The 13132-nt window shown below is 48.7% G+C and overlaps 2 protein-coding genes across 4 annotated transcripts in view; both read right to left on the reverse strand.

The window, feature by feature from the left end:
• SLC4A5 (solute carrier family 4 member 5) overlaps positions 1-7439 on the reverse strand; it is a 29425-nt gene extending 21986 nt beyond the window's left edge. Inside the window, exons 1-4 of one of the 2 annotated variants that reach the window (XM_057402574.1) lie at positions 7337-7439; positions 6747-6876; positions 3696-3789; positions 3296-3487 (exon numbers count right to left, since the gene is read on the reverse strand). In XM_057402574.1, coding sequence (XP_057258557.1) covers positions 3296-3487; positions 3696-3768 — 265 coding nt within the window. In that variant the 5' untranslated portion in view covers positions 3769-3789; positions 6747-6876; positions 7337-7439. Of the gene's footprint in view, positions 1-3295; positions 3488-3695; positions 3790-5643; positions 5923-6746; positions 6877-7336 lie in introns of those variants that run through there. The other variant, XM_057402575.1, reaches the window with a different exon arrangement.
• Positions 7440-8417: 978 nt separating this feature from the next.
• The window catches only part of LOC130595655 (tetraspanin-15-like), a 41243-nt gene continuing 36528 nt past the window's right edge, over positions 8418-13132 (reverse strand). For both annotated transcript variants that reach the window (XM_057402587.1, XM_057402586.1), the window contains one exon: positions 8418-9285. In XM_057402587.1, the coding sequence (XP_057258570.1) occupies positions 9052-9285 (234 nt within the window). In that variant the 3' untranslated portion in view covers positions 8418-9051. The remainder of the gene's footprint in view (positions 9286-13132) is intronic.

The following is a 13132-nucleotide window of genomic DNA, read 5'->3' on the forward strand; positions in this document are numbered from 1 at the left end:
TGCCTTTTCTCCCCATCAAAGGAGACAAGAACCAAGTCGCAGTGGCCGTGAAAGAATAGGATGTCCCTTGCTCTAGGCTGAGCCTGCTTAACTGCTTAAGCTCTTTAAACCCCACCACCAGGACTAAAGCCCTGTTGTCAAGTTCCTCCTTCCACTTCCATAAGCTTCATTATTATGATTATTAATATTCCTGTTAATTTTAGAGCTGGGCTACGTGCCTGGAGGGCACAGCTCTTTAAGCCTAAAGTGCTGTTCCCGTAAGAGGGGATGAAGTCAGTGTGGTGCTGGCAACCCCTCACCCCGGCCTCATGCTGTGCTCTGCAGCCCAAAACTGACATATCCTGCAAAAATCACAGCAAATACACGAGCCAGACCATGGAAAATGGTAGAAATAAGGGAATTTACTGGAAATTTACTGTGAATTTACTGTTTTGGTCGGAATCTCTGGATGGATTTGTTCAAAAAGGGGGACTCGTGGTTTTGCAGCAGGGGAGGGCGAAGGGTTGGAGCTTGGTAAATCTTTGGCTTGGTGGTGGCTGCTCCCAACTCTGCCCAAATTCCCACCTTCAGTGCTTAAGAAGGATCCCTTCTCCTGCATCAGCCTGCCAGAGGGTTCCCCAAGCATCTTGCACTGGGGTGTTGGGGCTGTGACACATTTTAACCACTGGAAACCATTAAAGATATAAGCAAATTTGCAGAGAAAGAGCTCTTTAGGGTGTTTTGGGAGCTTTTTCCCCACTCTCCCCCTGTTTAAGGAATAAACCCACCTCTCAACACAGAACATGAGCTTCCTGACGGCTTCCCACCGCTCACTGACCCGAGCAAAGAGCCGGTTGCTAAACCAACAATGCCGGGGCTTGGCCACGCAGCCAGAATTCATGGGCTTTATTCACCTGCAGGACCCTTTCGTGCCTGGGACAGCACCAGCCTCCTGCTTTTTCCTCCTGGGAATCTGATTCAGCACCTGAATCAATCCTGCAAAGCAGCTGGGGAATATACACTGAATAGCAGCATCCAGGGCTTGGTACCTCTGCGGAACACAAGGCTAAAACTGATCATAGAATCATGGAATGGTTTGGGTTGGAAGGGACCTTAAAGCTCATCCAGTTCCAGCCCCCTGCAGTGAGCACCTGTCAGATGCAGTGACAGTGGCTAAAACCCACAAAGCCACCCCAAAATCTGCACCTATTTCTTGCAAGATACAGTTCAATGGGTGCCCAGAGCAGATCTGTACCTCCTTGAACCAGCTTTTACAATGGGAAAACACTGCCAGCTGTTTGAAATCAAACCTCTGCTGTGATTTCAGATGCAGCGGATCAGAACTGAGCCCATAGACACAGAACTAGCCTGTCATTAACAGTGGTGAGCATCACAGAATGGTTTGGGTTGGAAGGAACTTTCCAATGCCCTGCAGTGAGCAGGGGCATCTTCAACTAGACCTGGTTGCCAGAACCACATCCAGCTTAGCCTTAATATGGGATAATTTTACATATACAAGAACCTATATTTCCATGGATAAGCAGACAGGACAGACCAGTCACACTGATTTATACCTCCTTTAATGTGAGGTTCACAGAGCCCTTCACACCCCAATTTTGATCCAGCAGTAAAACCTCACCTAGCGATGCTTTTCCAAGCCAAAATTCCTGTTCTGGTTTTAGGTATAATTAAAAAGCTGATAAAATAGGAGATGGATGAACCTGGTGCCTCCCGGGGTTTGCAATCCAGCTGTGCAGTGGGACTAAGCCTTATTTAAGGCTCTGGCATATGAGCCATCCACTATCATGGTCCTTCTGAACACACAACAACCTTTTTCCTGGGGTTTCACGGATTAGAATGGCACCTTCCCACCCAACAAGATAGAGAAGACTGAGGTGCACATCCCATGGGATTAGATGCTCCATTCCTCTTCAAGAAAACCCCAGCTCTGGGAGATTTTTCTCCTTCCAAATAGCCATTTCTCTGCTTTCCCACTGCTGCAGAGCAGTGGAAGATGATACAGACCCATGTGTCCCCACCTTATATTTGGGGTGAGCTTTGGAGCTTGGTGCCCCAAGCAAATGCTCAAGCCAAGACCATGCTGGCTCCCAAGCTGATTTTGCAAAGGAAAAGCAAAGCCAAATAAACCCAGGAGCTTTTCCTCTTCTCCAGCTCCCCCATTACAGACACCGAAGAGCCATGGAAATCACCTACCTGGAATCGTTTCCATCTTTTCTCCCATTTCTTCCCGGCTCAACCAAACCTTCAGTGCACGGTACAAAAAAAAACACAACCCCCCAAACTTCCTCCTTTATCCACTCAGGCTTGTTAAACTCCCAAGGCTTAAGGAGCAGATTATAGAGAATATAAAGCACTTTCCTTTCCCTTTAGCTCTCATGACGGGAAGTTACCAAATCAAACGGGATGCGTGTAGGAGAGGTGAGTGGCAGCAGGATGGAGCGAGCGAGAAAGGGGAGGGAGGGAAAGGTGGGAGGACAGAAATCAAAGGGTTGGGGTTATCCTGTGGAAGGGGTTTGTTTCCCACCCAGAGCCAGGTGGGAAAACCCCCTCCAAGCTCAGGGCAGAGAGATTTTTGTCTGGGAAAAACACCCAAATGAGGAACATTTCCAAAAGGAAAACGGGGCTGATGCAGAGTTAAGGCTTTCTGGGGTCTTTTCCCTCCATAAAATGACTTTTCCCTCCCCAAACTAGCCCAGTGTTATATCCCAGTGGCATGTACTGTGGAAAGGAGGTGACATGGTCCTGCTCGCGCCACAATGAAAGGCAATAAGGGAACTTTTCCTTCCATAGGGATAAGCCACGCTGAGCCTCCCGCGCTGCTGAGCCGTGACGTGGTCTGCTTGACATAAACCCAAATGCAAATTTCTATGGGGGGGGGCGAATAAAAACCCAGCTCCTTTGCTGTGCAAAATGTTAATCTTTGCTAAGGAGATTTAAGGAGAGCGGGCAAAGCCCCAGGCAAAAAGGAGTGATGCCCAGAGGATGTCTGCACCCCAGGACCCTGCCATCACCCCATCATCCCGTTTCCTCCTTAGCAATCTCCCAGGGGCAAGCACAGCCTCCTGAGGGCAAGGACAACCTCTTTATAGCCCACCCATCACCTAAGCAGCCTGAAATCCCATTTTACACCCTGTTCTCAGGGACATTCACAGGGAAAAATAAACTCGGGAAGCGCTGGGAAATGCGAGCACCGGACCAAGCAAGGTGGGTAGTTACATGGAGGGTGACTTAATCCCGGATTAAATGATGCTGCCAAAGCCCTCTTGCTCTTTTGGGAAGCCCAATGACCACTCACTGGTCCTGCTGGCATTGTCATTGCCGCTCTCATAGCAGCCGTGGCCGCCGTCGTCGGTGTCGGAGTGGTCCTGGCGCTCGTAGTGCCGCTCGCTCTCACTCGTCCTATCCCGGCTGGAAGCTGATCTTCTCCGGCGCCGTTTCCTCCGGTAGCCCCGGGGCACTGGCACCCCGATGTAGATGGAGTGGTAATCTGGGGAGGGGAGGGAAGCTTTAGAGGGCGGGTCTGGGTCATTCTCACTTGCAAGAAAGAATAAAAGCCAGGGAGATGTTCGCCTTCTTCCCGCCGGGTTTAAAGCATCCCATGGGATGTGCTGAGCCAAGCGCCGGGAGATCTGAAGCATCAGCCAGCAGGGAAGACCCCGCTGCCGTCTGGGGCATCCCCAAGGGTTTTTGCTCACCTTCCTCATCGTCGTATCTCCTCCTCGAGCTGCTGAGGCCCCTCTCACTCATCCCATCCTCATCCTCTAGCATGGTCCCGCCACTCGGAGAGAGCTGAGCCATGGGGAGGAGAAAGGAGAGAGATTATAAAGGGTGCTGGGCAGGGAAATAGCCTCTGCACTCCCACTTGGTGCTCCCTGCTATGGGAATCCTTCACCAGTGGCACCAATGTCCTTTCGGGATGGGGTGAGGATGCACCAGGGATCCTTCAGCACCTCCTGCAAGCACCCTTGGTGAGGTCTCAGTCCTGCCTTACTCTGTGCCAGCTCTGCCCCTGCTCCATCTCCACTCTGCCCAATTATCTGGACGAATTTCACCACGGTTACATCTCCAGCCTCCTATTCCTGCTGCTGAAGGAAGGTGTAAGTGAAGTGTAAGAGATTATTGCAGAGATTTGCTGGTACAAGCACAGCAGCTCCATTCGCAGGGGTTCTTGCTGCCTATAAGCACCCAGTTAATTCTGGGGGAAACCTGCACAGATAAAAGGGGTTTTGCAGATGCAAAGTTCATTTTTCCCCACCTAAGCACAGCTTTTACACCATTCACACGCTGCCACTTCCAGGTACCTTCCTTCAAACCTGCTGATTTATTCCCCAGATGGGTTTCTTTGGAATTTGCTCATTAATCTCCTAATTATCTGACCTCCAGTGATTGCCTTTCACACATGACTTGGATAGGAGAACGGTTACTGTTCATGGCAGCCCAATCAATGCCTCCCAAAGTCACTTTGAGAGCGGTCGGAGAGCCAGCCTCTCCGTGTCCCCTGGTCCAGCTGCTTGCATCCATGGCAGTATCATATCATTATCCATCTATCTGAGGGAAGAGAAATCCCAACTCAAGCCAAATAGGTTAAAAATATAAAGCAAATGGAAAAGCTGGAAGTATCCAGGACTGGCCAGGTTGGCTCTGCTGGAGCTGCTGAATTACTGACCCATTCCCCATGTTTAGCCTGATACAGGCTCCAGCCTTATCCCAGTTGCTATTTGAAGATTGGTTTAACAGATTTGGGTTTTATTTTACTTTGTTTCACCCCATGAACCCAATGCTTTTTGCACAGGTGCAGGGACCAATTTGTTTTAGGGTCAAACACTTCCAGATGGACAAATCCTGCCCCAAACATGTGGGGTAATATCAACTGCAAGCCCTGGCTTCCTGGGAATAACATTATCAGGCTAATTCTGAGGGGTTTAGGAAGCTGGTGCTGGAGGGGAAACAGCACAATACCCACCCAGCCGCAGGCAGAAGTAGTTCTTCTTCTAACAGATGGAGTATTAGGAACCTCCCTATGAGGTTTCCCCACCAGCTTCAGCGCTAGGTTGGGGTTCCCAAATGGATGGTGATATATTGGGAAGAAACAGGACTTCTTTTTCAACGCAGCTTGGCCAGCAAGAGCTCTACCAGAGCTCCACTGGGCAGCAAAACCAACCCATCTGCTAAACCCAGGCTTTGTTAGAGCCACTGACAAACAAAAGGTCCTGAATGATTATGGCTGATTGATGAGGGTCATGTAGCCTGGCAGTTCTTCCCTCTGATCTTTTACATATAAAGCTTTTTTGTCCCCCCCCAATATTGCATACAAACACAAGTACAATGCAGACAAGAAGGGTTGGAAAAAGCAACTCTAAGCACAGTAGAAATAAGGGGAGGAAAAGAAGAGCACGGTTACCTTTGCCAATGAAATCCCACTACTCCCACCACAAAACCAAGCTTTAGCATTAATAAACAAGTTTTAGCATGAATAAACAAGTTTTAGCATGAATAAACAAGTTTTAGCATGAATAAACAAGTTTTAGCATGAACAAACAAGTTTTACCATGAATAAACAAGTTTTACCATGAATAAACAAGTTTTACCATGAATAAACAAGTTTTACCATGAATAAACAAGTTTTACCATGAATAAACTCACCCTGAGCCCTCCAAACACGCTCAGAAATCAGCGGATGGAGCCGTGCAGTGAAGTCACAGGCACTCGTGGGTGCGGGAGCCCAGATTGCCTCGAGATAAAGCTGCTCTCGCCACCATCGTATCGACACCCAGTGCCAAACCCTCTGTAGCTCCCAGGTTAAAATGGATTTGGGGCGGCACCAATTGATTTTGGGAGCGGAAAGGCATCATGGGATGGAGATAAACTTCTGGAGAGGATGGAGTATCCAAGCCAGGGAGACCTGGTCTTGCGCAGGGATGGTCTCTAGATATAATGTAGGAAATCCAAGGTGTCCATCCCCAGCTTGCAGGGCCTCTGTCTTTTGGGTTTTTTTTTCTATCAGTTTTGCCCTGATTGCTGGGATTTGGGATGGAAAATGTTTTTCTTTGTTTTCTTTGTGCACTGTCATGGACATCTGATCTTAAACAGAAGAAAATTATTCGGGGAGTTACAGAGAGCCATCACCAGCAGCAAGAAAGCTCCTAAAGCCCCTGGGGATGATAGGATCAGCCCTATGGCTATAGAATCAAAGAATGGTTTAGGTTGGAAAGGACCTTAAAGCTCATCCACTTCCAGCCCCCTGCCATGGGCAGGGACACCTTCCACTAGAGCAGCTTGCTCTTGTCCTGTCCCTACAGGCCCTTGTCCAAAGCCCCTCTCCAGGTTTCCTGTAGCCCCTTTAGACACTGGAAGCTGCTCCAAGGCCTCCCCGAAGCCTTCTCTTCTCCAGGCTGAACCAGCCCATCAAATACAGTTTGGGTTCTTTTTTTGATGAGAATTGCACACTGAATTATTTTGCCATTTCCACAGTTTGCTTTTAACGTGTTAAACATCCTAAAATTGGATTTCATGGAAATCCAGCTCCTGGTCCCACGATCATGCCCACTGTGCTTCCCAAGCTGTCCGCTTCTATTTAATGCCTGGCTTGTTCACCCCTGCTTAGCCTTTTAATGAGGGTATCAATAAATCTGCATCAAAGCAGCATCCAGCCCTTTATCAGGGCTGGCTTTGTTGTTAGTGGAAGGAGAACTTGGAAATCAGACTTTGTGCTTTGAGGTCACTCCATATCAGGGCTTTTCTCTCACCTCCAGGGGATTATTCAATGGCACAATCTAGTCTCAGCAGAAGCAAAACAAAAGTTTGATGCTTTATCCCTGCTCTCATTTGCTTCCCAGCTCCTGTTTTATTGGATCTGTTCTTCCATGTGTAGCAGGTCTGGAGCAAGGGACAAGTGATTTCAAGACGCAGAATTTAGGATGAAGTAAGGAACGCTATTGGCATCCCCTTTATTTAGAGTAGCAAGGCATGTTTGTAAGTAGGAGAAAAGCTTTTCCAAAGTATGCTTATGATTTCATGCTCTTGCTCTTGCTTGATCTTTCCCATTTTCCAGGCATTAGCATTGTGGGAATAGGGGAGCCAGGTGCCTAAATCATGGAATCACAGAATCACTTAGGTTGGAAAAGCCCTTTAAGCTCATCCAGTCCAACCATTCCCCAGCACTGCCAAGGCCACCACTAACCCATGGCACCAAGGGCCTTGGCTGCATGGTGTGTGAACACTTCCAGGGATGGTGACTCCACCACTGCTCCAGGCAGCCCGTTCCAAACCCTAACTTTTCTCCATCTCCCATTGCTTACTGCCTGCTAAAAACCAGCATTAATCCAGACATGAAAACCTGCTTGCAACCAACCTGTGCAATGCTGCCTGTGCTGGGGTCCAGCATCAGCCAGGAAAAGGGTTTAAAGATGCTGGTGGCTGTTTGTCCCATAAATAAAGAGCAAATACAGAAGTTAACTTTCTTCCTCCAAATACATAGAAATGCAAAGAGCAGGTTGAGTTTATCAGCTTGTAGGAAGAAGGGTTTACTAAAAACATCCTGGAGAGAGGAGGGGAAATGAAGAAAAGCAGAATCCCAGGAGCTGAACCCCGCTGACCCCCCAGCTCAGCTTTTGGGGTTCCCAGCTCCGTTTCCAATGGGATTTGGGGGGGAAAAGGGTTCAGAAAGTGTTCTTTCCAGGCTTGTGCTATTGATTGCTTCATGTTTAAAGAGTAAAGCCTGGAATCAGTCAGAAGAGGGAGACAGAGCCCGGCAGATGCAGGGCATCCAACTAAAGCCAGCCTCCGGCTTCCAAAGTAGCCTTAATAAAAGCTCCACTAATAAATGCAGCATTCCCTTTGCCAGCGGCGCTGCAGACACTCAGCTCCTGGGAAACAGATTTGTTTCTTCTTCTTCTTCTTCATAATGAAACCACACTCATCATTCTGTAATTCATCTCTTTAAGGTCTCCCGCTGAGAGCCTGTGTCCCATTGCGGCTCAACTCACCCATCCAGGCTCGGATGCAACGCGCTCCAGCTGTTTCTAGAATCCCAGACTGGTTTGGGTTGGAAGGGACCTTAAAGCTCACCCAGTTCCAACCCCTGCCACGGGCAGGGACCCCTTCCACTGGAGCAGCTTGCTCCAAGCCCCTGTGTCCAACCTGGCCTTGAACACTGCCAGGGATGGGGCAGCCACAGCTTCTCTGGGCACCCTGTGCCAGCGCCTCAGCACCCTCACAGGGAAGAGCTTCTGCCTTATCTCCAACTTGAATTTCCCCTGTTTCAGTCTGAACCCATCACCCCTTGTCCTATCGCTCCAGTCCCTGATGAAGAGCCCCCCTCTGACATCCAGCGAGAGGACCCAATCCCTATTTAATTCCTATATCCTTAATGATGCGGGAGGGAATTGCCACCTTGATCACCAAGTTGTGCTAAAAATTCTACAAAAGGCAATACCTTACCTGGCCATTAGATGCTGGTCGCCAGCAGAGGGGAGTCACAGCACATTCCCACAGTAAATCCGTCTTCCCTCTGGAAGTCGCTGGGCTCTCCTTTTCCTTGCCTGGGGATAAAACCTTAAGCCAGGGCTCAAAAGGAAGAACAAGAAACCTTCAGAAAGGGGTGTTCTCCCTTGGTGCAGCCTTGCCCAAATATCCATCTTGCTCCAGGAGGTGCAAGTTGTGCCTCCTTAGGGATGTGATTCCTATTTTTCAGGTGATCAGGTTAAATATACCTACAAAGACAGCCCAAAGTGCAATGATGATGGTGCCACTTCCTGCCCCGTGGCTGGGCCAGCGTGCATTGAGTGGAAGTGACTTTGCAAAACACAACACGAGTTACATTTATTGTGTAAAAAAAACCAACCCTAAAAACCCAATAAAGTGATAGAGAAATGCTTCAAAAGGGGAAGGAAGTAAAAGGACCCTGGGGAACCCATGTGCCAGCACAGTGCATTGCAGTTGTGATAACATCCCAGTGTTACTGTCTCCTGGACCTGAGAAGATAAATCGCATGATGTCCATGTTCAACATCGACCACCTTCCTAAGAGCTGTGCTCCAAGTCCTCCACCTTCTCACACTTTGCTTTGGCAGATGGTGCCTTCCTCCTTATCTTCCTCATCCTCAGCATTGATGGGAATGTAGCCCCCTTCCTTGGGCAAGCACCAGCACCAGCCCGCACCGCTCAGATCCACAGCCCCGAAGCTGAAATCCCGCATCTCCAGGATCTTGAAGTCAACAGTGTCCAGCTTGGAGTAGATCTCGTTGAGCTTTTGCCAATACAGCCAAGCCATCACGAGGCCGATCACCTGCAAAAGATGAGTGTTAAAAGCACTATGGTCAAGCAAACCCTTTCTGAAGGTCTTTCTCCAAGGGGATGCTGTCATCCGAACTTCCAAACCTGGCCACCAGACAGGAGTGGACAATACCCAGTTAAATCTTCTGCCAAAGCAACAGGCTCATTGTTAAACTTGTTATTGGTCACATCCATCTCACAACTTCCCACATCAGCTCTGACACAGGGATGTGGATTAGTCGGACGTCACCATGAGCATTGCGAAGACAGAGGCAGAGGTCCAGGCTCTTGCTAAACTTGAGATATTGCTGCAGTTTATTTCCCATTTCCCTGCAGGCTGGAAGGGACTTAAAAAATACACTTTAAAACTTTAGGAGAAGGGAAGGAAAAAGCACTTTCATCAGCACCAAATGGCAAGCACATTGCTCTGATTTCAACTGACGGTCCCTTCACGGTGCTTCACTGCGGTGGCTGCAGTTAGAGGATAAGCCATGGTGAAGAGCTATTTGCAGACCAGGTACTGATGAGGGGCACGGTGGCAATCAGAGCACTTCCAGTGCCAACTGCATCTTTGTACTAACCCTTCACCCTCCTTGACTACTGAGCCATACAAATAAGGTTTATTCCCCTATAAGCCCAGTTAAACAGGGCAGGTTTATAGCTCCTTTCAATGCACAAGATGGGATGGAGAAGGACAAGACCATCTTGAGCCTCTGGGCTTTTCCTCAGCAGTAGTCAACGTGTTTGTCCTCATAACCATTCCTTGAAGCAAAAAGCCAATAAATAATCCAGTCACATCTGTACCATCCATCACCTGGGGTCTCCTGTAACTCTTGTAGCACATTGGTTTTGCAGCTGAAAAAATATTATTAGTCATTTCTCTGGGTCCCAATCAATTCATTAAATAGTCTGGAAAGTGGGAACATTAAGAGAAAGATAAATGGGGTAAGAGCAAAAGGTTGGAACGCATCTGAAATTAGAGACTGTTTTGCTACCATAGTGGAAAGAGAAAAGTTTTTGCCCAGAGGAGGCTGCAGAAAACAGAGGCAAAAACTCCACAGGGAAAAAGCAAATCACCCAAGTGTCTCCCAGCTGAGAGCAATCACACAATCCCAGCCTGGTTTGGGATGGAAAGGAGCTTAAAGCTCAGCCAGCTCCAACCCCTCACACAGGCAGGGACACCTTCCACTGGAGCAGCTTGCTCCAAGCCCCTGTGTCCAACCTGGCCTTGAGCACTGCCAGGGATGGGGCAGCCACAGCTTCTCTGGGCACCCTGGGCCAGCGCCTCAGCACCCTCACATAAATCACTTCTTCCTTATCTCCAACCTGAACTCCCCCTGTTTCAGTCTGAACCCATCACCCCTTGCCCCATCCCTACAGTCCCTGATGAAGAGCCCCTCTCCAGCATCCTTGCAGCCCCCTTCAGACACTGGAAGCTGCTCTGAGGTCTCCACACAGCTTCTCTTCTCCAGGCTGAACAGCCCCAATGTTCTCAGCCTGTCTTCATGTGGGAGGTGCTGCAGCCCCTAAGCATCCTCGTGGCCTCCTCTGGACTTGCTCCAACAGCTCCATGTCCTTCTTATGCTGGGGACACCAGAGCTGGAGGCAGCGCTCCAACATCCTGTCATCCACACGAGCACAATGCACAGAAGCCACCCCGAAGCAGCTCAACATTTATTTTTCCTTCCCAAGTTCACCTGGAGGTGTATCCCAGGATCAACAATTCGGAAGAAGCAGAATATGACCTCCTTTAAGATGCCCTCCCAACATGGAGAGTTCTTCCTTTAACTCCTCAGTTGGAGCTTGCCCCATTCCCACTTTCCTAATTGCACTTAGCTATCCTCAAAGAGAATCCTGCTTATTTGACATCCCACCTAATTACTGATAACAGGATTTAATCACCAAAAGAACATACAAGGTGCTGGAGGCTGCTGTGTGGTTACTGCTCGCAGGGCTTTCCCAACAGTGGGAATTACAGAAACGCTGGATTCCTGCCATTAGGGTGCTGGGGAAGGCAACTGCAAATGCCGAATGAAAAACTGAAGTCTGGAATCATCTTAGCATCCCCTTTTGTTATCCAAATGGCCTGAAATGAAGTTACCTTGCAGCGCTGGTAACTTTTGTGTCTGTATCTGTTTAGCTCCCTGCTGCCCTCAAAATATTCGCTGCTGCCTGGAATATTATATATCCATCTCAGCAGGCAGCTCCTTCCTGAATAGTCTGTGAAATCATTTCAGCCTGTGCACGGAGACAGCATTCATCCCTGACTCAAACTGTGCGGGAAGCATTCGCTCCCTGTGAGCAGGGAAGGGACCAAGACAGGGCTGTGCAACCGCACACTCACCTGGGATGGAGCTTGCTTTTGGTGGAGAACCAAAAACAACAAACCCAGAGACTCCGTCATGGAAATTCCAGCCAGGATCCTGCTCTCCCACCCCATATCCATCGCCTCTTTGGTCCCCAGAAGGTGCAGAAAGCTCAAATTAGGGATGGAGGAGGCCAAGGCTTGGAGATGGCTCCATCTCTCCATGAACAGCAGGAATTGCCCAGAGCAACAGCCCCCACATGGATGTGGGTAATAAGATTGTGCTAATCCATATTCAACAGCAGAGCCTTTAAGGATTTATGAAGTTTTTAAATGCTATTTAAATGTATGTCAAGCTTTAGCATTATTTACTGCTATTAACATGTCATCACTTGGCAGATTAAAACCCCGCTGCTGATCCAAGACCAAGCAAGTAACCCCTTTTGCAACGCTAAGTTCAAAGGCAAGACAAGTCATTTCTTTCCCTTCTAAACAAAACAGTAATTCGGAAAAGGTTTGTGTTGACAACAAATTGAAAGCAAATGAATCCAATTCTGCAAAAGCAGCTTTGGAGACATCATCCCTCCTGCTCCTCCCAATGGCGATGCCACGTCTGAGGTACTGGGGATTTCTTGAATGGAATAAGATCAGCCCGAGTCCTCAATCAGCATCCTGCATCCCACAGCTTTCACTCTCCTCTGAGTTATGAACCAGCATCCATCCCAGCTTGCCTCTAAATACCCTCTTTCACTTAATGAAAACGGAAAAAGCTGTCAGGAATATAGATGCATTCAATATCTCTGGCACCAAGGGCACCGTGTTTTCCAGAAGTAAAGAGATTTCTAACGCGAGTGCTGATTTTATTGCACTGCAATATGAAGGGAGCTATTATTGTGGAGGAGAATGTTAAGATAATGAATCAAATATGAGGCTAAAAAATGAAAAAGCTGCTTTTGTCCCCAGTTTCCCCCTCCTCCTCCTGATGGTAATCAACACCAAGCAAGGGGAGAGCAGCTGCTTGGGACTTGCTGCTTGTAGCTCATTTAAGGTTAGAATATTGCCTGTTCTCCTTGGCTGGCATTCAGGGGAGAAGCCAGCCCTGCCTCGGAATGGCCCTAGTCTGCTGCTTTCCGAGGCATTTCAATGCAGAGGGTTTGCTCTAGGGGGTACAAGAGCACTGAGAAGCTGCTCTTTGCACATGCAAGAGCAGTTGCGCATGTAAAATAAATCCAAAGACCTTTGCACATCAAGAAAATCAATAATTCATGCAGACCACTGGGAAGTGACAATAGAATCATAGAACCCCAGACTGGTTTGTGTTGAAAGGGACCTTAAAGCTCATCCAGCTCCAACCCCTGCCACGGGCAGGGACCCCTTCCACTGGAGCAGCTTGCTCCAAGCACCTGTGTCCAACCTGGCCTTGGGCACTGCCAGGGATGGGGCAGCCACAGCTTCTCTGGGCACCCTGTGCCAGCGCCTCAGCACCCTCACAGGGAAGAGCTTCTGCCTAAGAGCTCATCTCAGTCTCCCCTCTGGCAGGTTAAAGCCATTCCCC

Source organism: Pezoporus wallicus, unplaced genomic scaffold (assembly GCF_028554395.1).
Source record: "Pezoporus wallicus isolate ANWC-B61680 ecotype Strahan unplaced genomic scaffold, APGP_CSIRO_Pwel_v1 contig_2348, whole genome shotgun sequence".
Classification (NCBI taxonomy): Eukaryota; Metazoa; Chordata; class Aves; order Psittaciformes; family Psittacidae; genus Pezoporus; species Pezoporus wallicus.